The sequence below is a fragment of the Lepus europaeus genome, chromosome 18, assembly GCF_033115175.1.
Source record: "Lepus europaeus isolate LE1 chromosome 18, mLepTim1.pri, whole genome shotgun sequence".
NCBI lineage: Eukaryota > Metazoa > Chordata > Mammalia > Lagomorpha > Leporidae > Lepus > Lepus europaeus.
The window spans coordinates 50478737-50500804 of record NC_084844.1 but is presented as its reverse complement, the minus strand read 5'-3'; the positions used below and the strand labels follow the sequence as shown (position 1 = coordinate 50500804).

Here is a 22068-nt window from a genome sequence, read left to right as displayed (position 1 = left end):
CAAATGGTAGAATTTCATTCCTTTTTATAGCCGAATAATATTCGATTATATATATTTATCACCTGATAATGGACACCTTAGTTGATTCTAAATTTTAGCTATTATGAACAATGCTGCTGTGAACATGGTGGTACAGATATCTCTCTGATAACATTGTGTTCAAGTCTTTTGCATATATACCCAGTAGTGGGATTGCTGCATCATATGGCAAGTCTATTTCTAGTTTTTTAAAAGATCTCAGCACTGTTTTCCACAGTGGCTACACTAACTACATTCCCACCAACAGTATATAAGTGTTTCCCTTTGTCCACATCCTCCCCAGCGTTTGCTACTCTCTGTGTTTTGGATTTTAGCCATTCTGATGGGTAAGGTGATGTTGTGGTTTTGATTTGCATTCCCTGATAGCAAGTGATATTGAACATTTTTTCATATATTTGTTGTCCATTGTATTTCTTTTGAGAACTGTCGAAATTCTTTACCCATTTCTCAACTGGATTGCTTGTTTTTTTATTGAGTTTTTTTTTTTTTTTAAGATTTATTGATTTATCTGAAAGAGTTACACAGAGAGAGGAGAGAGAGAGAGAGAGGTCTTCCATCCGATGGTTCACTCCCTAATTGGCTACAACGGCAGGAACTGTGCTGATCAGGAGCCAGGAGCTTCTTCCATGTCTCCCACGCTGGTGCAGGGGCCCAAGGACTTGGGCCATCTTCCACTGCTTTCCCAGGCCATAGCAGAGAGCTGGATCAGAAGTGGAACAGCCAGGTCTCAAACTGGCACCCATATGGAATGCTGGCGCTTCAGGCCAGGGCATTAACCTGCTGTGCCACAGCGCCAGCCCCTCATTGAGTTTTTTAAGTTGCTGATATACTTGGGATAGTAATCCTTTGTCAGGTGGTTTGCAAATATTTTTTCCCATTCTGTTGGATATCTTTTCCTCTGTTGATCATTTGCTTTGCAAAAGCTTCTGAGTTTTATATAGTCTCATTTATTTAGTTTTACTTTTGTTGCCTGTGTTCTAGGGGTCTTATCCAAGCCATCCTGTCTTACACCAGTGTCTTGGAGTGTTTCCTCTATGTTTTCTGCCAGAAATTTCATAGTCTCAGGTCTTAAATTTATGTCTTTGATCCATTTTGAGTTGATTTTTTAATTTTTTTATTTTTTATTTTATTTTTTTATTTTTATTTTTTTGACAGGCAGAGTGGACAGTGAGAGAGAGAGAGACAGAGAGAAAGGTCTTCCTTTGCCGTTGGTTCACCCTCCAATGGCCGCCGCGGCCAGCGTGCTGCGGCCGGCGCACCACGCTGATCCGATGGCAGGAGCCAGGTGCTTCTCCTGGTCTCCCATGGGGTGCAGGGCCCAAGGACTTGGGCCATCCTCCACTGCCTTCCCTGGCCACAGCAGAGAGCTGGCCTGGAAGAGGGGCAACCGGGACAGAATCCGGCGCCCTGACCGGGACTAGAACCCGGTGTGCCGGCGCCGCAAGGCGGAGGATTAGCCTGTTGAATTTTGAGTTGATTTTTTGAATATGGTAAGAGGTATGGATCTAAATTCGTTCTTATACATATATAAATCCAGTTTTGCCAGCCGGATTTGTTGAAGAGACTATCCTTACTACACTGTATGGTCTGAACACGTCTGTAAAAATTCTGTTGGCTATATGTATGGAAAATGCATGATACTTGAAATTCCTGGTGCCCCTGATGTGAAGCAGTATAAATATTTTTAGAATTTGAAAGAGTTGAGTCAGCTGCACTGTTTATTCTGTTCCATTGATCTATGTATAGGTTTTTCTGCCAGTACCCTGCTGTTTTGATTACTATAGCTTTGCAGTATCCTTTGAAGTCAGGTATTGTGATACCTCTGGCTTCCTGGATTTTGTTGTTGTTTTACTGTTTTTGTTTGGGATTACTTTGGCTATTCTGGGTCTTTTGTGATTCCATATGAATTTTAGGATTGCTTTTCTTAGTTCTGTTAAGAATATCATTGGTATTTTGATAGGGATTGCATTGAATCTCTAGTTTGCTTTAGGTATATAAACATTCTAATGATACTGATTCTTCCAATCCATGAACAAGGAATATCTTTCCATTTTTTTGTGTCCTTGATGATTTCTTTCAGCAATGTTTGATAATTTTCATTGTAGAGGTCTTTCACTTATTTGGTTAAATTTGTTCCTAAATATTTGATATTTTTTGTGGCTGTCATGAATGAGATTTCTTTCTTGTTTTCTCTTTCTGTGAAATTCATTAGTATACAAAACTACTGTTATTCATGTTTATTTTGTAACCTGCAACTTTACTGAATTGGTTTATTAAATCTGACTGGTTTTTGGTGGAATGTTTAGATTTTTCTATGTACAACATCATGTGATCTGCAAATGTGGATAATTTGACGACTTTTCCAATTTTGATGCCCTTTGTTTCTTTCTCCTCCCTAATTACTCTCACTTAAGCTTCCAGTACTATATTGAATAAGAGTGGCGGAAGTGTCTTGTTCTAGATCTGAGAGGAAATGCTTTCAGCTTTTCCCAATTCAGTATGTTGGCTGTTGGTTTGTCATATCTAGTCTTTATAATTTTGAAGAATGTTCTTTCTATAACTAATCTGTGGAGGGCTTATATCATGAAAGCAGTGTTGAATCTTATCAAATGCTTCCCCTGCATCTATTGAGATGACCATGTGGTTTTTGTTCTTTGTTCCGATGATGTGATTGATGATATATATTGATTTGTGAATACTGAACTGCTCTTGTGTTTCTGGGATAAATCCCACTTGATTTTGATGTGTAATCTTTTTGATGTGTTTTTAGATTTGCTTTGTTAGTATTTTGCTGAGAATCTTTGCATCTGTGTTCATTAAGGATATAGGTTGGTAGTTTTCTTTTTGTGTCATGACTTTGGTTTTGGTAGCAAAGTAATGCTAACCTCATAAAAAGTTTAGCAGAGTTACATCCTGTTCAATATTTTGGAATAGTTTGAAGGATATTGGAGTTACTTCCTCTTTGAATGTTTTGTAGAATTTGGCCATAAGCCATCAGGTCCTGGACTTTGCCTTGATGGAAGACTTGATTACTGCTTCAGTCTCATTGCTTGTTATGGGTCTATTTAGTTTTTCTATATCTTCTTAAATTAATCTTGGCAGGTTATATGAATCCAGGAATTTATCCATTTCTTTGAGGTTTTTCAGTTTGTTAGCATGGAGTTCTTCATAGTAGTTTCTGAAGATCCTTTATATTTCAGTGGTGTTGGTTGTAATGTCCCCTTTTTCATCTCTAATGTTATTTGAGTTTTTTCCCTTTTTTTTAGTCTGGCTAGACTATCAGTTATTTTGTTTATCTTCTCAGAAAGGCAACTTTTTGTTTTATTGATCTTAAATTTCATTTATTTCTACTGTGATCCTTATTTCTCACCTTTTGCTGATTTTGGGTTTATTTCTTGTTTTTAGTTCTAAGTCTTCATGATGTATCATTAGATCTTTAATTTGAGACATTTTTCTTTTTTTAAATGTAAGAATTTAATGTTATAAACTTCCCTCTTAGGGTATTGCTTTTGCTGTATCCCACAGGTTTTAATATATTGTGTTTTCATTTTCATTTATTTCAAGAAAGTTTTTGATTTCCTTTGTAGTTTCTTCAATGACCCATCGATCATTCAATAGCATGTTTAATTTCCAAGTACTTAGGAGTGTTCTGTTGTTGTTGACTTCTAGTTTTATTCCTTTATGGTCTGAGAAGATACAGATTTCAATCTGTTTAAATTTGCTGAGACTTGATTTGTGGCTTCATATGTGGTCTGTTTTAGAAAGCGTTCCATGTGCTGATGGGGAGAATGTGTTTTCTGTAGCTGTTGGGTAAAGTGTCCTATAAATGTCTATTGGTGCATTTGCTTGATGGTGTTTTTTTTTTTTTTAACTCTAATGTAGCTTTATTGATTTTCTGTTTGGATGACCTGCCCATCGATGAGAGTAGGGTATTGAATCACGCACTATTATTGTATTAGAGTCTCTCTCTCCCTTTAGTTCTAATAATATTTGCTGTATATATTTGAGCAATTTTGTGTTGGGTACATATATATTTCTGATAGGTCTTGCTGAATAGAACCTTTTATCAAAAATATAATGTCCTTATCTCTTTACAGTTTTTGATTTAAAGTTTGTTTTACCTGATACAAGAATAGCTCGCTTTTGGTTTCCATTTGCCCAGTGTATCTTTTTCCAACCCTTCATTTTCAGTCTGTGTGTCTGGAAGTGAGTTTCTTGTAGGCAGCATATAATGAGGTCATGGTTTTTTACCCATTCAGTCAACCTAAGTGGAAGAGTCACACTTCCTGATTTCAAAACTTACTACAAAGTAACAATAATGTGATATAGATCAGTGGTGTAGAACCCAGAGTCCAGAAATAAACCCTCACATGTATCTCTTCCCTCCCCCCTCCCTCTGTTTCCTTCCCCCCAATTAAACACTTCTTTAAATATCTGAGGACTGATACTACCTGATTTTAGATATAGTGAACAGATAGTGTGATATTAGTGAAATAATAGTCAAATACCTCTTCAGAACAGACAGAACAGAGAAGCAAGGAATAGACCAACATCAATAAAGTCAGCGAAATTTTTTATAAAGTTATTTATTTCTGAAGCAGTGGAGATAGAGAGAAGACAGAGACGCAGAGTGGTCCCATCTGCGGGTTTACTCCCCAAATGGCCATGAAGGATGGTTCTGAGCCAGGGCTGAAGCGGGAGCTGGGAACTCGGGCCAGGTGTCTCACGTGGATGGCAGGAACCCAGGGTCTGCATTAGCAGGAAGCTGGAATCAGGAGCCAGAGCTGGGACTGAAACCCAAGCACTTTCACGTGGGCTGTGGGCGTCTTAATTGCTGGTCCACGTGCCTGCAGAGGAGCAGAGGCTGCACTGTGGAGAAGAGATTGTATTTTCAGCAAACAGTGCTGGAACTGGGCAGCCACATTCAAAGCAGTGACTTCCTTTATAGCCTTCAAAAATCAACTCAAAATGGATCATAGATCTAAATGTAAAGTACAAACTAAATCTCCTAGAAGATAACTTAAAGCCAAGCTGACCTTGGATGTGACAGTGACTTCTTGGACACAAAACCAAAGGCATGATCCGTAAAAGAAATAATAGATAAGCCAGAGCATGTTAAAACGAAGAGTATGTACTCTGTGAAAGACTGTTCAGAGAGTGTGGAGGCAAGCCAGAACTGGGAGACTATGTTTGAAAATGATGTATGTAGTAAAGGACTGTTAATCTGGATTATACAAAGAACGTAACTTGATTTTTAAAAATGGTCAAAAAACCTGAATAAACACTTCACCAGTGGCAAGGGTTGGCTTTGTGGCATAGTGGGTAAAGTTGCTGCCTGCGATGCTAGAATCCCATATGGGCACCTGTTCAAGTCCTGGCTGCTCCACTTCCAATCCAGCTCCCTGCTAATGCTCCTGGGAAAGCAGCAGAGGATGGCCCAAGTGCCTGGGCCCCTGCACCCATGTGGGAGACCCAGATGAAGCTTCTGGCTTCTGCCTCACCCAGCCCTGGCTGTTGCAGCCTTTTGAGGAGTGAACCAGTGTGTGGAAGATACCCCCCTCGTCTATCTCTTACTCCTTTCTCTCTCTCATTCTGACTTTCAAATAAATAAATAAATCTTTAAAAAAAAATGACAGATGGCAGGGCAGCATATGAAAAAATGCTCAGGATCTATATGTCATTAGGGAATTGCAAATTAAATTAAAACTGTAAGATGCCACTTGATATCTGGCTGATTAACCAAAATCCAAAACATTGGCAACAACAAATACTGATGAGGCTGTGGAGAAATGGGAACGTTCATTTGATTTTGGTGGAAATTCGAAATGGTAAGCCATTTGGAAGATAGCTTGGCAGTTATTCTTACCATTGGGTTTAGCAGTCATATTCCTTGGTATTTACTCAATTGACTTGAAAACCTATATCTGCACAGAAACCTGCATATAGATGTTTATAGGAACTGTATTCTTTTTCAGAGATATATTTATTTATTTGAAAGAGTTTACACACAGATTGAGAAAAAGACAGCAAGCGAGAGATTGATCTTCTATCCACTGGTTCACTTCCCAAATGGCCAAAATGGCCAGATCTGGGCCAGATCGAAGCAAGGATCCAGGAGCTTCTTCAGAGTCTCCAACGTGGGCGCTGGGGCCTAAGCACTCAAGGAGTATTAGCAGGGATCTGGATCGGAAGAGGAGCAGCCAGGACATGAACTGGTGCCCATATGGAATGCCAGTGCCACAGGTGGCAGCTTAACTAGCTGGGCCACAGTGGCAACCGCAGGAGTTTTATTCTTTATTGTCACAACTTGAGAGATAACTAAGATGTCCTTCAGTAAGTCAGTAGATTAAACTGTAGTAGTTTAGACAGTGAAGTATTAAGTGCTAAAAATGAATGAGATGTCAAGCAATGAGCAGACATAGAGGAACTTTGAATGCTTATTACTTGGTAAAAGAGGGTAATTTCAAAAGGCCAACTCTGACATTCTGGAGCCGTCAGAACTGTGGACGCAGTAGAAGATTGCTGGTTGCCTGGAGCAGGAATAAGGGAGGATGAATAGGCAGTACAGAGATGGTTTTTTTTTTTTTTCCCCTTTTTCCAGATTTATTTATTTTATTTGAAAGACATACGGAGAGACAGAGAGACAGAGCAAGGAATCCTCCATCTACTGGTTCACACACCAGATGGCTACAACAACAGCTGGAGCTGGGCCAGACTGAAGCCAGGAGCTTTATCTGGATCTCCGATGTGGGTGGCAGGGGTCCAAGTACTCGGACCATTTCCTGCTGCTTTTCCCAGGCCAATAGCAGGGAGCTGGATCAGAACCATCTACTGGTTCATGCTAGCTGAGACTGGACCAGGGCAGAAGCCAGGATCTGTGAATGCCATCCAGGTGTCTGGTGTCCATGGGCCATCACCACTGCTTTCCAGGGTTTTGCATTAGCAGGAAGTTTACATTTGGAGCCAGAGCCGAGGATGGAACTTCAGGCACTACAGTGTGGGATGCAAGTGTCTTAACCTATGCCTCAACTGCTAGACTGACCACCTATCCTTGTTCAGAGATGGTGCTAGGGACCTGAGGAATTAATACGAACTTTAAAAAGCCTGAATCTATGGGGCAGATGCTGTGGAGCAGCAGGGTAAAGCCCTGGCCTTCAGCGCCAGCATCCTGTATGGGCGCCAGTTTAAGTCCCAGCTACTCAATTCCCAACCAGCTCCCTGCTAATGTATCTGGGGAAGTAGTAGAAGATGGCCCAAGTCCTTGGACCCCTGCACCCATGTGGGAGACCTGAAAGAAGCTTCGGACTTCAGATTAGCCCAGCTCTGGCCGTTGTGGCCTTTTGGGTAGTGAACCAGCAGATAGAAGACCTCTCGCTCGCTCACTCGCTCTCTGTCTCAGCCTCTGTCTGTAACTCTGTCTTTCCAACAAATAAAATAAATCTTTTAAAAAAAAGCCTGAATGTAGTGACTGCCGGGTTCTCTGGCTTTCTTTTCTTTCTTATTAAATTTCTCTTGAATGTTTGCTTTGTGGAAGATACTGTACTCATAAACATTTCCAATAAATTACTTTATCATCACAACAACCGTGTGAGGTTGGATTGTTTGTTTTTTTATTTGAAAGGCAGAATTAGAGAAAGAGAGATCTTCCATCTGCTGTCTCATTCCTCAGTTGGCTACTCTGGCCAGGCCGAAGTCAGGAGCCTGGAGCTCCAACAGGGGCCCAAGTACATCATGCCGTCTTCCGCTGCTTTCCCTGGTGCATTAGCAGAGAGCTGGATGGGAAGTGGAGCAGCAGAGATTCAAACTGATGCTCACCTGCTGCGGCACAACCTGCCCAGAAGAGGTTATTTTTAATCTTTATTTCCCAGACGTGGGAACTTAGGCCAGAGAGGTTAAATAATTTGAACAAATTTATTGCACCAGCCATGGAAGAACCAACAACATTTAACTCTGAAATTATGACTTAACCACTATTAGAAAGATAGTACTTTAAATACTTTAAATCTCATCTCTTTTTAAAGTGATGTCATTTTAACATTTTAAAATTTAATGCTTAATTTCTTCAATAGAACATCAGCATGATAAAGATGAACCCCTCATTGATGAAAAGTCTGATTCTTTTCCCCCAGAGGATCTGAAGAGGCAAAATGCAGTGTTGCAAGCTGCGCAGGATGATCTGGGCCATCTTCGGACACAGCTGTGGGAAGCTCAAGCAGAGATGGAGAACATCAAGGCGATTGCCACGGTCTCTGAGAACACCAAGCAAGAAGCTATCGATGAAGTGAAGAGACAGTGGAGAGAAGAAGTTGCTTCACTTCAGGCTGTTATGAAAGGTAAAGACAAAGACCCACTTTATGATTTTCTAAAAATGGATTCAGAAGGTCTTATAATTGATAACAAGTTTCATTTCTGGCTCTTTGTACTGCCGTCTTCAAGATGTACTGTCAGATAAAAACCTTAATGTCAACTAAAGTCCCTGTTTAGCAGACAACAGGTGATTGTAGAGTTTAAAGCAGGACTTAAGGTGAACTTTTCCTGTAGAAGTAAGGCAGGTGATGGCAGCGAGTGGGACCGTGTGGGCATAGGGTGTGTGCTGAACTGCAGAGCGGCCAGGGGCAAAGTGACTGTGTACACTCACTGGCTCCGGGTAAGTATTGCTCTTCCAGCTCAGTGTTGCCATGGTTTTTTGATTTTTAAGAAAAATTTGTATTTGCATGTGAAATCTTTCATCTCACACATTTTTGATCAAGTGTGGTTATCCATAACTACAAGTGAAATAGGAACATGTAGTTTATAAACTGGGCACAGTTGAGCTCCTGAACAAAACTGGGATCTTGGTATTGAAGAAGTGGAGTTAATAGGTGGCCAGCAGTTATCTGTCATAAAATATTTTAAGATTATATTAAAGACCAAACTTTTGTATTAAAAAACTTTTTAGAGGCTTTAAGATTGTTCTCAGCCGGCGCCACGGCTCAATAGGCTAATCCTCTGCCTTGCGGTGCCGGCACACCGGTTTCTAGTCCCAGTCGGGGTGCCGGATTCTATCCCGGTTGCCCCTCTTCCAGGCCAGCTCTCTGCTATGGCCCTGGAGTGCAGTGGAGGATGGCCCAAGTGCTTGGGCCCTGCACCCGCATGGGAGACCAGGAGAAGCACCTGGCTCCTGGCTTTGGATCAACGCGATGCGCCGGCCGCAGCAGCCACTGGAGGGTGAACCAACGGCAAAAGGAACACCTTTCTCTCTCTCTCTCTGTCCACTCTGCCTGTCCAAAAAAAAAAAAAAAAAGTTCTCAATTTAGAATCTTGGGTTATACCAAATATTACAGGAATATATCCCCTTTGTATCCTTTCAGATAATTGGATTGGGGTGACAAGATTTGAATTTTTTTAATATTTATGTATTTATTGGAAAGGCAGAGTTACAGAGAGGTAGAGACAGACACTTCCATTGGCGGGTTCACTCCCCAAATGGCTGCAATGCCCAGGGCTGGAACAGGCTGCAGCCAGGAGCCAGGAGCTCCATCTGGGATTCCCATGTGGGTGATAGGGCCCCAAGGACATGGGCCATCTTCCTCTGCTCTTTTTTTTTTTTTTTTTAATTTGACAGAGTTAGAGAGAGAGACAGAAAGGTCTTTCTTCCGTTGGTTCACTCCCCAAATAGCCACTATGGCTGGCGCTGCGCTGATCCAAAGCCAGGAGCCAGGTGCTTCCTCCCGGTCTCCCATGTGGGCGCAGGGCCCCAAGCACTTGGGCCATCCTCCACTGCCTTCCCGGGCCACAGCAGAGAGCTGGACTGGAAGAAGAGCAACCGGGACAGAATCTGGCGCCCATATGGGGGATGCCGGTGCCGCAGGCAGAGGATTAGCCAAGTGAGCCACAGCGCCGGCCCCTTCTTCTGCTTCTCCAGATGCATTTGCAGGGAGTGGTTGGAACTGGATATGGGATGTGGGTGGCAGCATAACCTGCTGTACCACAACACTGGCCCTAAGTTTGAATTCTAGCTCTGCTTCTTTCTGTTTATGAAAAATTGGACAGACCATTTCACCTTTCTTAAGTTTTCCTCATCTGTAAAATAATATGTAGCATAGATGTATTGTAAAAGTTAGAGATGATTTAAAATCCTTATTTCGTAGTTATGAGAACTAGAAATGAAGTACATTGTTTCTTAATGAATTAAATATTCTTTAGAAATTAGGCATAAGCTCTTCATGTCATTTAAAGAATGAGTGTGCAGAGTATTTGTTTCACCTTAGACATGAAATGTTTGGTGATGTTTTGTAGAAACGGTTCGTGACTATGAGCACCAGTTCCACCTTAGGCTGGAGCAGGAGCGGGCGCAGTGGGCACAGTACCGGGAATCTGCAGAGAGGGAAATAGCTGATCTACGAAGGAGGCTGTCTGAAGGGCAGGAGGAGGAAAATCTAGAGAATGAGATGAAAAAGGTACGAGGGGAACGTGCTCATCTGCAGAGATGTGTGTGTGCAAATGCCAAGTGCTCTAATTGTTGTGGTACTAGTTGTGATTTTGTTTAGAGGAGTTATGTCTAGTGCTGTACTGCTGGATAATGCGATGCTCTTCCCTGAGATAAACCCGTAGCTAATTCCCTCACCTTCTTCCAATCTATCATCAAGTGTCCCTACCACATGAGGCCCAAGACCACCCTGTTCAACACTGCAGCCTGCCCCACTGCCCACCCTCACCCATCACTAGTTGCCTGATTTCCCTTATGCCACTCTGTCTATTTCCATTGCACCTGTTACTTTATAACATGTGGAGTTCACCTGTTTATTATGTTTATTGCTTGTTGCCTTTCTCTCCTTGCTAGGATGTTAGCCCTTGGAAGTCAGAATTTTTTAAGTTTTATTTATTTATTTGAGAGGCATAGTGACAGGGAGAAACAGAGACAGAGCTTCCACCTGCTGGTTCACTTCCCAAATGTCCACAACTGCTAGGGCTGGGCCAGGCTGAACTCAGGAGCCAGGAACTCCATCGAGGACTCCTACATAGGTGGCATGAACCCAAGTACCTAGATTATCAATTGCTGCCCCCTAGGTGCATTAGCTGGAAACTGGATTTGAAGTGTGGACTAGCCAAAACTGTCACTCCAGTGTGGGATGACGGTGTCCCAAGTAATGGCTTAACCTGCTGCCCTAGGATTCTTTTTGTATCCTAAATGCCTAGAGTAGTGTCTAGCACATAGGTGCTCAATACATTTTTTAAAAAAGATTTATTTATTTGAAAGAGTGACCGAGAAGGAGAGAGAGAGAGAGAGAAAGAGGGAAGGAGGGAGGGAGGGAGAGAGAGAGAGAGAGGGAGAGAGAGAGAATCTATCTTCATCTGCTGGTTCATTCCCCAAATGCTTGCAAGTTAGGGCTTGGCCAGGACGAAGCCAGGAGCTCCAAATGGGTCTCCCATATGAGTGACGGGAACCCACATATTTGGGCCATCATCCCCTGCCTCCCAGGCACATTAGCAGGAAGCTGGATTAGAAATATGGGGTCACAGTAACTTTAACTGGCACTGTAACATGGGATGTAGGCACCACAGGAGTGGCTTAAGCTGCCACACAGCCTGTGCCAGTGAATACTCACTGAATGTTGTTGCTTGATGATTGTGCCTAAACTGAAGTTTTAGAACAGATGTTATTTTTCCTTTTTTTCTGTATATCTTGGTTCCTGTGTGATGAATGCAGCACATATTATGCTTGAACATAGGGCAACTAAATATAAGGTGAGATATTTTATCATTGAGAAAATTTACTTTTTAATTTTTATATATTTGAAAGGCAGAGAAGACAGAGACTTCCATCTGCTGATTTGTTCCCCAGAAGCTTGCAGTGCTGGGTCAGGATGCAGCCAGGAGCTGGGTACTCTGTCTGGGTCTCCCATGTGGGTGGCAGGGAACCAAATACTTCTGTCATCAACTGTTGTGTCCCAGGGTGCTAGAATCCCATGCAGTCACTGTTGGTATGGGGATGGGCCTTTGGTGCTGTCTGAACTGCTGCACGAAATGCCCATCTCCATTGAGAAAACTTAGGAAGCTTTTGGCTGCTTGGATGTAAATTTTCACTTTGTTAATTGGTATATACATACATTTAAAATCATATATAAAATAATTAGAAATTGATTTTTCTCTTCAGTTCTATTAATAATGCTATTTTGTTCCTAACCCATGGCTCATTGTCAAATATATACATAGTCATTATTTCCAAAGTATGCTAAATTTGTCACTCAAAAAATTAATTTTTAAAGTAATTTACTTTTTTGGAGCAGTTTTTGATTAACAGAAAAATTGTGAAGAGAATTTGGAGCTCCACTGTACTTATGCCCAGTTTCCTCTATTACAAATATGTTACATCAGGATGATGGTGTTTGTCACAGTTAATAACTAACACATGTTCGTTCTCATTAACTAAATCCGTTCTTTATATTTTGATCATACTGGTCCTTTTCTTTGTCCTTTGTTCTGTTCTGGGAGCCCAGCCAGGGCACTACATTGCATTTAGTCATGTCTCCTTGGGGACCTTTTGGCTGTGACAGTCTCTCAGATTTTCTTCCTTTAATGACTTTTCTTTCATTTTTTAAAAATACCCTTTAAAAGTTTTGTTTGGGTAGGTGTTTGGCTCAGTGATTGAGTTGCTGTTGGGGATGTCTGTATCCTGTATCAGAGTGCCTGGTTCAAGCCGCAGCTCCTCTGCTTCAGAGCCAGGTTCCTGCTAATGCGTCGCCTGGGGGGCAGCAGATGATGGCTCAAGCACTAGACATCTCCCACCCATGTGAGAGACTTGGATTCAGTTCTGGGCTTCTGTCTTCAGCCAGGCTTAGTCCCAGCTGTTGGCGTTTTTGAAAATGAACTAGCAGTCAGAGGGTCTCTGTCTCTGTCTCTGAAAACAAATAAATTTTAAAAATTTAAAAAGCCATATTTTTAAAAACAGTTTTCTGCAGTGATATCCAACACTTGAAACCGGTAGGTCATATTGCATTAATAACTCAGTCTGTCATGAGTTCTTTGCTTCCTCCTGCTTTTCTTTCCCTGTGTGTTTCTGCTAGGTGACCTCTATGAGTCTCCCAGAGTAGCCTTGACTGAGATACTTTAAGCTGACATTTCTTTTCTTTTTTTTTTTTTTTTGGACAGGCAGAGTTAGACAGTGAGAGAGACAGAGAGGAAGGTCTTCCTTTTTCCGTTGGTTCACCCCACAAATGGCTGCTATAGCCTGTGCGCTGTGCCCATCCGAAGCCAGGAGCCAGGTGCTTCCTCCTGGTCTCCCATGCGGGTGCAGGGCCCAAGCACTTGGGCCATCCTCCACTGCCTTCCCGGGCCATAGCAGAGAGCTGGCCTGGAAGAGGGGCAACTGGGACAGAATCCGGTGCCCCGACCGGGACTAGAACCGGGGTGCCGGTGCTGCAGGCAGAGGATTAGCCTAGTGAGCTGTGGCGCCGGCCAAGCTGACATTTCTTATCCACAAAATATTTAGTTCTGAATAAAATAAATGATGACTTTGTAAGGATCTGAAAACAAAGTGAATCTGAATCCTCCTTTGCTGAAGGGTGTGTTTTTGTGGGGAAGATTTCCCTCACATTTGGGCGTGTATTATTTTCCTTATCCTGAACAATTTATGGTGAGTTTGAGCTCACTTAAATTCAGTGAATAGGATTTTCGTTTTCTTTTTTTTTTTTTAAATTTTTTAAATTTATTTATTTGACAGGCAGAGTGGATAGTGAGAGAGAGAGAGAGAAAGGTCTTCCTTTTTGCCGTTGGTTCACCCTCCAATGGCCGCTGTGGCCAGCGCATCGCGCTGATCCGAAGCCAGGAGCCAGGTGCTTCCCCCGGTCTCCCATGCGGGTGCAGGGCCCAAGGACTTGGGCCATCCTCCACTGCCTTCCCGGGCCATAGCAGAGAGCTGGCCTGGAAGAGGGGCAACCGGGATAGAATCCGGTGCCCCAACCAGGACTAGAAACCGGTGTGCCGACGCCACAAGGCGGAGGATTAGCCTGTTAAGCCGCGGCGCCGGCCGGATTTTCATTTTCAATAGGAGACAAAAAGCTATTAGTTTTGAGTCTGTCTTTGTTTCTGTATATGTGCATTTAGGTGTATATATATATGTGAAAAATTAAAATTTAATTTCTATAAACCTAGTTTATAGAAAATGATTCCATAATTCATGTTTTGGGAAGGGAGTTTGGAAAACAATGTGGAGGTCATTCTTTATTTGTTTCATTTAGATACTAAAAAGCAACATGATATTAAAGTTCTTTTTAAATGATAGAAGGCTTTAAAAATTGTTTAACATGCACAGAAATTGTTTATGGGATACCATGTGATGTTTCAACACCCGTGTACATTGTGAAATGTCCAAATCAGGATGGACTGTTCTCAAATGTAAGCCTTTTTTTGTAGCAAAATAGTTTCCTAACATTTTTAGAATGTTCTATTTTGTTTTTTAAATATAATTGGTTATTTTAGTAATTCATAGGAAATTATGGTCTCATTAACTTAGTAACCAGGAATTATAACCATTATGTGTATTTCCTCTTATATGTGGTCTATTTTTTAACTTAATTAAAAAGTCAGATTTGTCATAGTGAATCTATTTTCCACTGACTTCAAATTCTAAATGTAATATTTGGGAAAACTCTGATTATGAGTTCACAAAATAAAATAATGCACTGTTTAATCAGTTGGATGCAGTTGAAATCAGAGTTGTTATGTTAATTTTTTACAAAGGGATAGGTCAGTATTTCTTCGAAAAACATTAAGAGAAAGTTGTAGCATTTACTTATTTTTAACCGTAGGCCCAGGAGGATGCTGAAAAACTTCGATCTGTTGTGATGCCCATGGAGAAGGAAATTGCAGCTCTGAAAGATAAGCTGACAGAGGCTGAGGACAAGATTCAAGAGCTGGAGGCCTCAAAGGTGTGGAACACTGTAATCCATTTGTATGGAATCCAAGGTTCTGCTTTAATGCCATGAACAAAATTAGAATCACTAAGGCGGGAAAAACTGTAATTTAGACTATGCATCTTAAGAATCGTGCTTTCTCTAAAATACAAAAAAAGAAAGAAAAAAACACCTCCTTTGGGATGATTTTGCCCTTAAGGATATTTTGAATAATCACAATAAGGATGCTTTGTCACAAGTGGCACTTCATCACAAAGTTATGTTCATTTTCTTATGCGAATGAGACTAGGTCTCATTCTTTTTTTTTTAAATCAGGGAAAATAAACTTTTCAAAGTTGATTTTGTTTTCTGATGCCAGCCCCCAAATTGATCTTTCAGAGTATGGCTGGATTTGTTGGCTACAGAGACACAACAGAAGAAATATGGGACTGTTAAAGATTTTAATAATTGAAAGAAAGTAGGAAAGAAGAAAGATTGAAAAAAGATAAAAGTACAAACTAGGAATGTAGAAACAAATGAGAAAGTATCAAGCACATATAAACTGATCACCTACTAAAAAAGATGATCAGATTGGATTTTTTGAGTCTAACTTTGTATTTCTTATAAAAGGTAAAGATGTGCTGAAAATAAAACCACAAGGTAAGATTGAATATAAAGGAATAGATGAAAGAAATACCAACAAATTTTTTCCAAAAGAAGGCTGATACAGCAAGTGTAATGTCAAACAGGATATGAGAAAAAAAGAACTAGCAAATAGGGACATATCTAATAAACAGCTCATCAGTGAAGTGTAGCCATCACGAACATCATTGTACCTTTCATACCCTGGAAATAGGTGAGCTAGAAAGTGACAGTTTCAAGAATTTGACATTGACAATTACAGTGGGAGATTGAAACTGACCTTTAGAGAATGCAAGCAGAAAACATTACTGGTAGGGCCATAAGGAGTTCTGAACAGGTTAATAATTTAGAGTTAGTAGAGGCACAGAGTCCTGTACCCGGGAAAGAGAGATGATGCTGTACACAGTAGTAGAATCTAGTAATGAAGAGCTCAGCACTTCTTAGTCTCACTGATCTCGGCCACATGACTAGTCTTACTGTGTCTTGGTTTTCTCAGCTATGAAATGGAGATAACTACCTCCCCTATAAGGCCATTATGAGGATCATTAAGTTAAAACATACAAACATTAAGGATAGTCCAGGTGACAAAGTATTATTTTTCAGGTACATTCTACTTTAGTATTATGATGCAATATATTTTTCACAAAAGTCATAAAGGAAATGTCAACAAATTTTGCAGAATTGATGTTATACAGATCTAACTCTGGGACCATAAGTTATATGGTTATTTATAATTACATTAAAGTTAAAATGCCTGGAAAAAGAAAAAACTTATGGAAAAATAATTATAAGAGGTTTAGGTGGGAGATCTTTGGTGCAGTAGTTGACAGTGCTTGGGACACCCACATCCCGTATCAGAGTGCCTGGTTGGCCCCAGTTCTGCTTTCTCCTGATGTGCACCCTGGAAAACAGCAGAAGAGGGTTCAGCCACATGGATCCCTGCCATCAGCAACTTGGATTGAGTTCCAAGTTTCTGGCTTCAGCCTGGCCCAGCCACAGCTGCTGTTGGCATTTAGGGAGTGAAATAAATATAAATTTTAAAAATTTAGAATTAGAGTGGAAAGTAGACCTTTGAAACTTTCAGATGCTAAAAAAGAGAATATCTTGTTGGGATACAAAAAGTTTAAGTAGGACAAATATATTGACTATGCAAGGAAAATTGACAGATTTCGAGTCACTAGAAAATAAAACATCCTTTTTATACAAAAAGGGTTGGAGAGATAAGTCACTGACTGTGAGAAGATACCTATAAATCATATACCTGACAAAAAATTAATACCCAAAACTAATAAAACTGCCAAGTTCATAAATGACAAAAATGGAAAAACAGATGAGTGGTTGAATGAACTGTGCACAAAAGCAGACTAGACATGCATGTAGAAAGGTAGGCAGCGCTGCTAGCGACAAGGAAGGGGAGTGAGAATGAAGGTGTCTCTCAGCACAAATGGGTCACATTCACCTGCCATCGGGGTGGGTGACACGCCTCACTGTCAGCTGCCGCTGTTATATTGGACCCTTGTCGCCTCCGCTGTTTTCTCTTGTACAGATGAATGTACTGTCCGCATTTTCCTGGATAAGTGGTTTCAGTGGTTCCCCCTCACTGCCCGCCCTGCTCCTTTGTCATCTTTTGTTTTGTTTTTTGTAAATGTCCATGTGTTTTTGGTTTGGGTTGTTAGAGGGTATGGAATCCAAGGACATTAAAACACTATACCACCCTACCACCATCTTTCCAGAGTGCTACTCAGTAACTGTCAAATGTTAGAAACACAGTCATTGTTGAGTATTTACTCCTAGAAGTAAGAGCTGGTAAAATTAGTGGTGATTTGCCACCACTTCCTGTCTGCCCTCTGGAGTCTGTTACTGTCAGCTCTGTGACCACCCTACCCTCTCTGCCTGTTAGGGAAGGTGCCTCCCCACACTGCGCACTTTGCCATGCTTGGCTTGTCTTCTGATTGATTACCTGCAATTAAGCAGCAAATAGCAACCTACTAAATCATTTTATTTTTTTTTAATTTATTTTTAAAGACATTTATTTTTTAAATTTGAAAGAGTTGGAGGGAGAGACAGAAAGAGAGGTCTCCCGTCCGCTGGTTCACTCCCCAGATGGCTGTGATGGCCGGGCCAGGCCATGCCAGGAGCGTCACTGGAGTCTGCCACAAGGGTGGAAGGGGTCCAGGCACTTGGGCCATCCTCTGCTGCCTTTCCCAGGCCGTTAGCAGGGAGCTGGACTGGAAGTGGAGTAGCTGGGACACAAACCAGCACCCATACGGGATATCAGTGTTGCAGATGGTTGTACCTGCTAAGCTACAATGCTGACCCCTACAGAATTATTTTAGTCTGTGACTGGTATTGTTTAATGACCTAGGAGTAAAGATAATATAATAGAATATAAAAAAAGGTGAAAATTTCCATGAAAGTGAAATTAGACATAATATTGAAAAAATAAAAAGTTAATAGTTAGAATTTAGGGTGGACAGTTTACATGACAGGGTAAAACAAGTCCTGTATTTTCTGGGGTGGGATTTATTTTCATTATGACTACAAATTTTTTAAACATTAGACTTTTTAAAAACATTAGACGTGTTGATATTCTGAGTGTTATAGTTAATTGTTCAATATATAGTTTTTTTTTTTTTGAAAAGATGGAATTTTAAAAAGTGTTCTATACTTGGCCTTCAAGTTTGTGTAATCTCAGTGTGAGACTAAATGCTTTTCCCATCATGACTTTCCCTTTAACTTCTGTGAATAAATGTGTGGGTGAAAGTGTCTTTCTCGCCCTCTCTCTCTCTCTTTTAAATAAATTTTAAGGCATTTGGAAATTGAAGAAAAACAAACAAAGTATGGTACCATTTTTATCCTAGAAATTAACAGCTGCTCTTTTTCTTTTAAGATTATTTATTTGAAAGACAGATAATTTCAGCCTGCTGGTTCACTCCCCAGATGGATGCAGCAGGCTGGGTCTGGGCCAATCTGGAATCAGGAGCTTCTTCCAGGTCTCCCACGTGAATGCAGGGGCCTGAGGACTTAGTTCATCTTCCACTTCTTTCCCAGGCCTAATAGCGGAAGTTGGATTGGAAGTGGAGCAGCTAGCACTTGAACCAGAGTCCATATAGGATGCTGGTGTCATACATAGTGGCTTTACCCACTGTGCCACAACACAGCCCCTAAGAACCTTTTTTAAGAAGCAAAATATAATTGGTGGGGCTGGTGCTATGGTGCACAGGTTAACGCCCTGGCCTGAAGCACTGGCATCCCATTTGAGCGCTGGTTCGAGTACCAGCTGCTCCACTTCTTTTTCTTTTTTTCTTTTTTGATAGGCAGAGTGGACAGAGAGAGACAGAAAGGTCTTCCTTTTGCCGTTGGTTCACCCTCCAATGGCTGCCACGGCTGGTGTGCTACGGCTGGTGTGCTACGGCTGGTGTGCTGCGGCTGGTGCACCGCGCTGATCCGATGGCAGGAGCCAGGTGCTTATCCTGGTCTCCCATGGGGTGCAGGGCCCAAGCACTTGGGCCATCCTCCACTGCACTCTCTGGCCATAGCAGAGAGCAGGCCTGGAAGAGGGGCAACTGGGAGAGAATCCGGCGCCCCGATCAGGACTAGAACCTGGTGTGCCGGCACCGCAAGGTGGAGGATTAGCCTAGTGAGCCGCGGTGCCGGCCTGCTCCACTTCTGATCCATCTGCTTGCTTGTGGCCTGGGAAAAGAAGTGGAAGATGGCTCAGTTGACCTGCATGGGAGACCAGGAAGCTGGCCTGAACCAGTGGTTGGAAGATGCCTCTTTCTCTGTTTCTCCCTCTCTGTAACTCTTTCAAAATAAATAAATCTTTAAAAAAATGTAGATATCAATTTATATAAAAGTACGTGTAATGTTTTCAAAGTACAACCAGAACCTACTATTATTCCTAAGTTAGAAAGAATTGAAAATGTCAGTTTAATAGACTTGTATCTCCTTTCAGGTTAAAGAACTGAATCATTATCTAGAAGCTGAGAAATCTTGTAGGACTGATCTAGAGATGTATGTAGCTGTTTTGAATACTCAGAAATCCGTTCTACAGGAAGATGCTGAGAAACTGCGGAAAGAATTGCATGAAGGTAAATACATGCTCTGCATAGTTTTTACTCAGTCTTCAGGGGAGCTGTGGAAGTAACACTGATACCCACTGACAGCAAAAACCACTCCTAAAGTGCCGATGCAACGTTACTCGTGTAGTCAAAGCTTCGTAGTAGGTGTGAATGTTCTCTTGAAAAGCTGAAGCTGTGAGGGTTCCTCTAGTAACCTGGATACTTAATGGCTTCTATTTCTTCCTTGACATCAGTAAGAACTTCACTGGGCATGAGCTCTAGCCAGAAAGATAAAACTGGGAATTTCTGCTTAAATTGCTTTTGCCCCAGGGACCAGCTCTGTGGTGCAGTGGGTTAAAGCCCCGTCCTCCCATATGGGCACTAGTTCAAGTCCCAAATGCTCCACTTTGATCCAGCTCCCTGCTAATGCACCTGGGAAATCAGTAGAGGATGGCCCAAATGCTTAGGCCCCTACACCCACGTGGGAGACCCGGAAGAAGCTCCTGGGTTCAGATCAGCTCAACTCCAGCCATTGCAGTCATTTGGGGAATGAACCAATGGATGGAAGACTCTCACTCACTCACTCTCTCTCTTTCAAATTAATAAATTTTTTAAAAGATTCATGCATTTTTGAAATGCATGAGAAAGAGAGTCTCCAGGATTATTTCATAAAATCTCTTTTTATTATTATTTTTTATTATTATTATTATTTTTTTTTTTGACAGGCAGAGTGGACAGTGAGAGGGAGACAGAGAGAAAGGTCTTCCTTTTGCCGTTGGTTCACCCTCCAATGGCCGCCGCGGTTGGCGCGCTGCAGCCGGCGCACCGCGCTGATCCGATGGCAGGAGCCAGGTGCTTCTCCTGGTCTCCCATGGGGTGCAGGACCCAAGCACTTGGGCCATCCTCCACTGCACTCCCTAGCCACAGCAGAGAGCTGGCCTGGAAGAGGGGCAACCGGGACAGGATCGGTGCCCCGACCGGGACTAGAACCCGGTGTGCCGGCGCTGCAAGGCGGAGGATTAGCCTAGTGAGCCACAGCGCCGGCCATAAAATCTCTTTTAAGAATTATTTATTTATTTGAAAGAGTTATGTACAGAGAGAGAGAGAGAAAGAGAGGGGTCTTCCATCCATGTGATTCATGGAAGCATCTGCTGGCTCACTCCCCAAATGGCCACAACAGCTGGAGCTGGACAGATCCAAAGCCGGGAGCCTGAAGCTTCTTCTGGGTCTGCCACATGGGCGCAGGGCCCCAAGGACTTTAGCCATCTTGTACTGTAATAAGTGGGCTATTTTAAAGTAATATATTAAATAACAAGATCTAGCAGCAGGTGTAATAACACTGTAATTTAGAACACTGGTGGACTTAAGTGAAGTAGTAAGATACGTATAACTGTAATGAAATTTGAAAATATCTGTGACTTCTATTGGTGACACAGTGATAGGAATTTTTATGTTACTGTGGTTCCTGCCTATGCTGTGTAATCCAAGGAAATAGTAAATTGTGGTTAGAGGATAGTAAAAATAAAAATGAACTTTTTTTCTCATCCAAATATATAGACCCCTTGAAATCTCATGCTTTTTGTTAGTTGTGCTAGTAACCTATTTTAATATGCAGGAGTGGTGACAGAGTCCTACAATGAATACCTCTGAATATATCTAATGCTGTGGAAAATATAGCTATAAATAGTTGAGATTTGCATATGAGTAAGTTTTATCCAAATAGTGGAAAGTTGGAATGATAAGTCTCCAGGATTATTTCATAAAATCTCTTTTAAGAATTATTTATTTATTTGAAAGAGTTACATACAGAGAGAGAGAGAGAGAGAGGTCTTCCATCCACGTGATTCATTCCCCAGTTGACCTCAACAGCCAGAGCTAGGTTGATCCGGAGCCAGGAGCTTCTTCTGGGTCTCCCAAGTGGGTACAGGGGCCCAAGGACTTGTGCCATCTTCCACTGCTTTCCAAGGCCATAGCAGAGAGCTGGATCACAAAAGTGGAGCACCTGGAACTTGAACTGGCTCCCTTATGGGATACCGGCACTGCAGGTGGAGGATTAACCAAGTGAGCCACGGCGCCGGCCCCAGGATCAGTTTTCATATGTGCTGTTAGCATCAAAAGACACCCATACTCTCAAAGTCTTCCATGGAAATAAAATAAATGTTTGAACTAATCCTTACAGAAAAAAGCAGTGTAAGTCATTGAGATGATTAAACCTTTCTGGTGTACCTGGAAAAGTATCTAAGAAAGTTAATAAAAATGAGGAAGGGAATGAGTAATTTCTATACTGAGACACACACACACAAAAAAAGTCTTTAAATGAAAACAGAAAAGTTGAGCAGGCATGTAATTTACAGTCTAAGCTGGGGAGTTAGCTATGTGGCCAATTGTGTTACTACAGTTGATTTTAAAGGTTCTGTTCATGGAAGTGTTTTAGGGTTTGCCAGTGCTGCCAT

The 22068-nt window shown here is 41.6% G+C and overlaps 1 protein-coding gene across 1 annotated transcript in view; it reads left to right on the top strand.

Annotated features, from left to right (window-relative positions):
- Nucleotides 1-22068, top strand: part of RABEP1 (rabaptin, RAB GTPase binding effector protein 1) — a 106714-nt gene that overhangs the window by 43210 nt on the left and 41436 nt on the right. The window contains exons 3-6 of the mRNA XM_062175191.1: nucleotides 8169-8372; nucleotides 10318-10478; nucleotides 14829-14948; nucleotides 19510-19645. Coding sequence (XP_062031175.1) covers nucleotides 8169-8372; nucleotides 10318-10478; nucleotides 14829-14948; nucleotides 19510-19645 — 621 coding nt within the window. The remainder of the gene's footprint in view (nucleotides 1-8168; nucleotides 8373-10317; nucleotides 10479-14828; nucleotides 14949-19509; nucleotides 19646-22068) is intronic.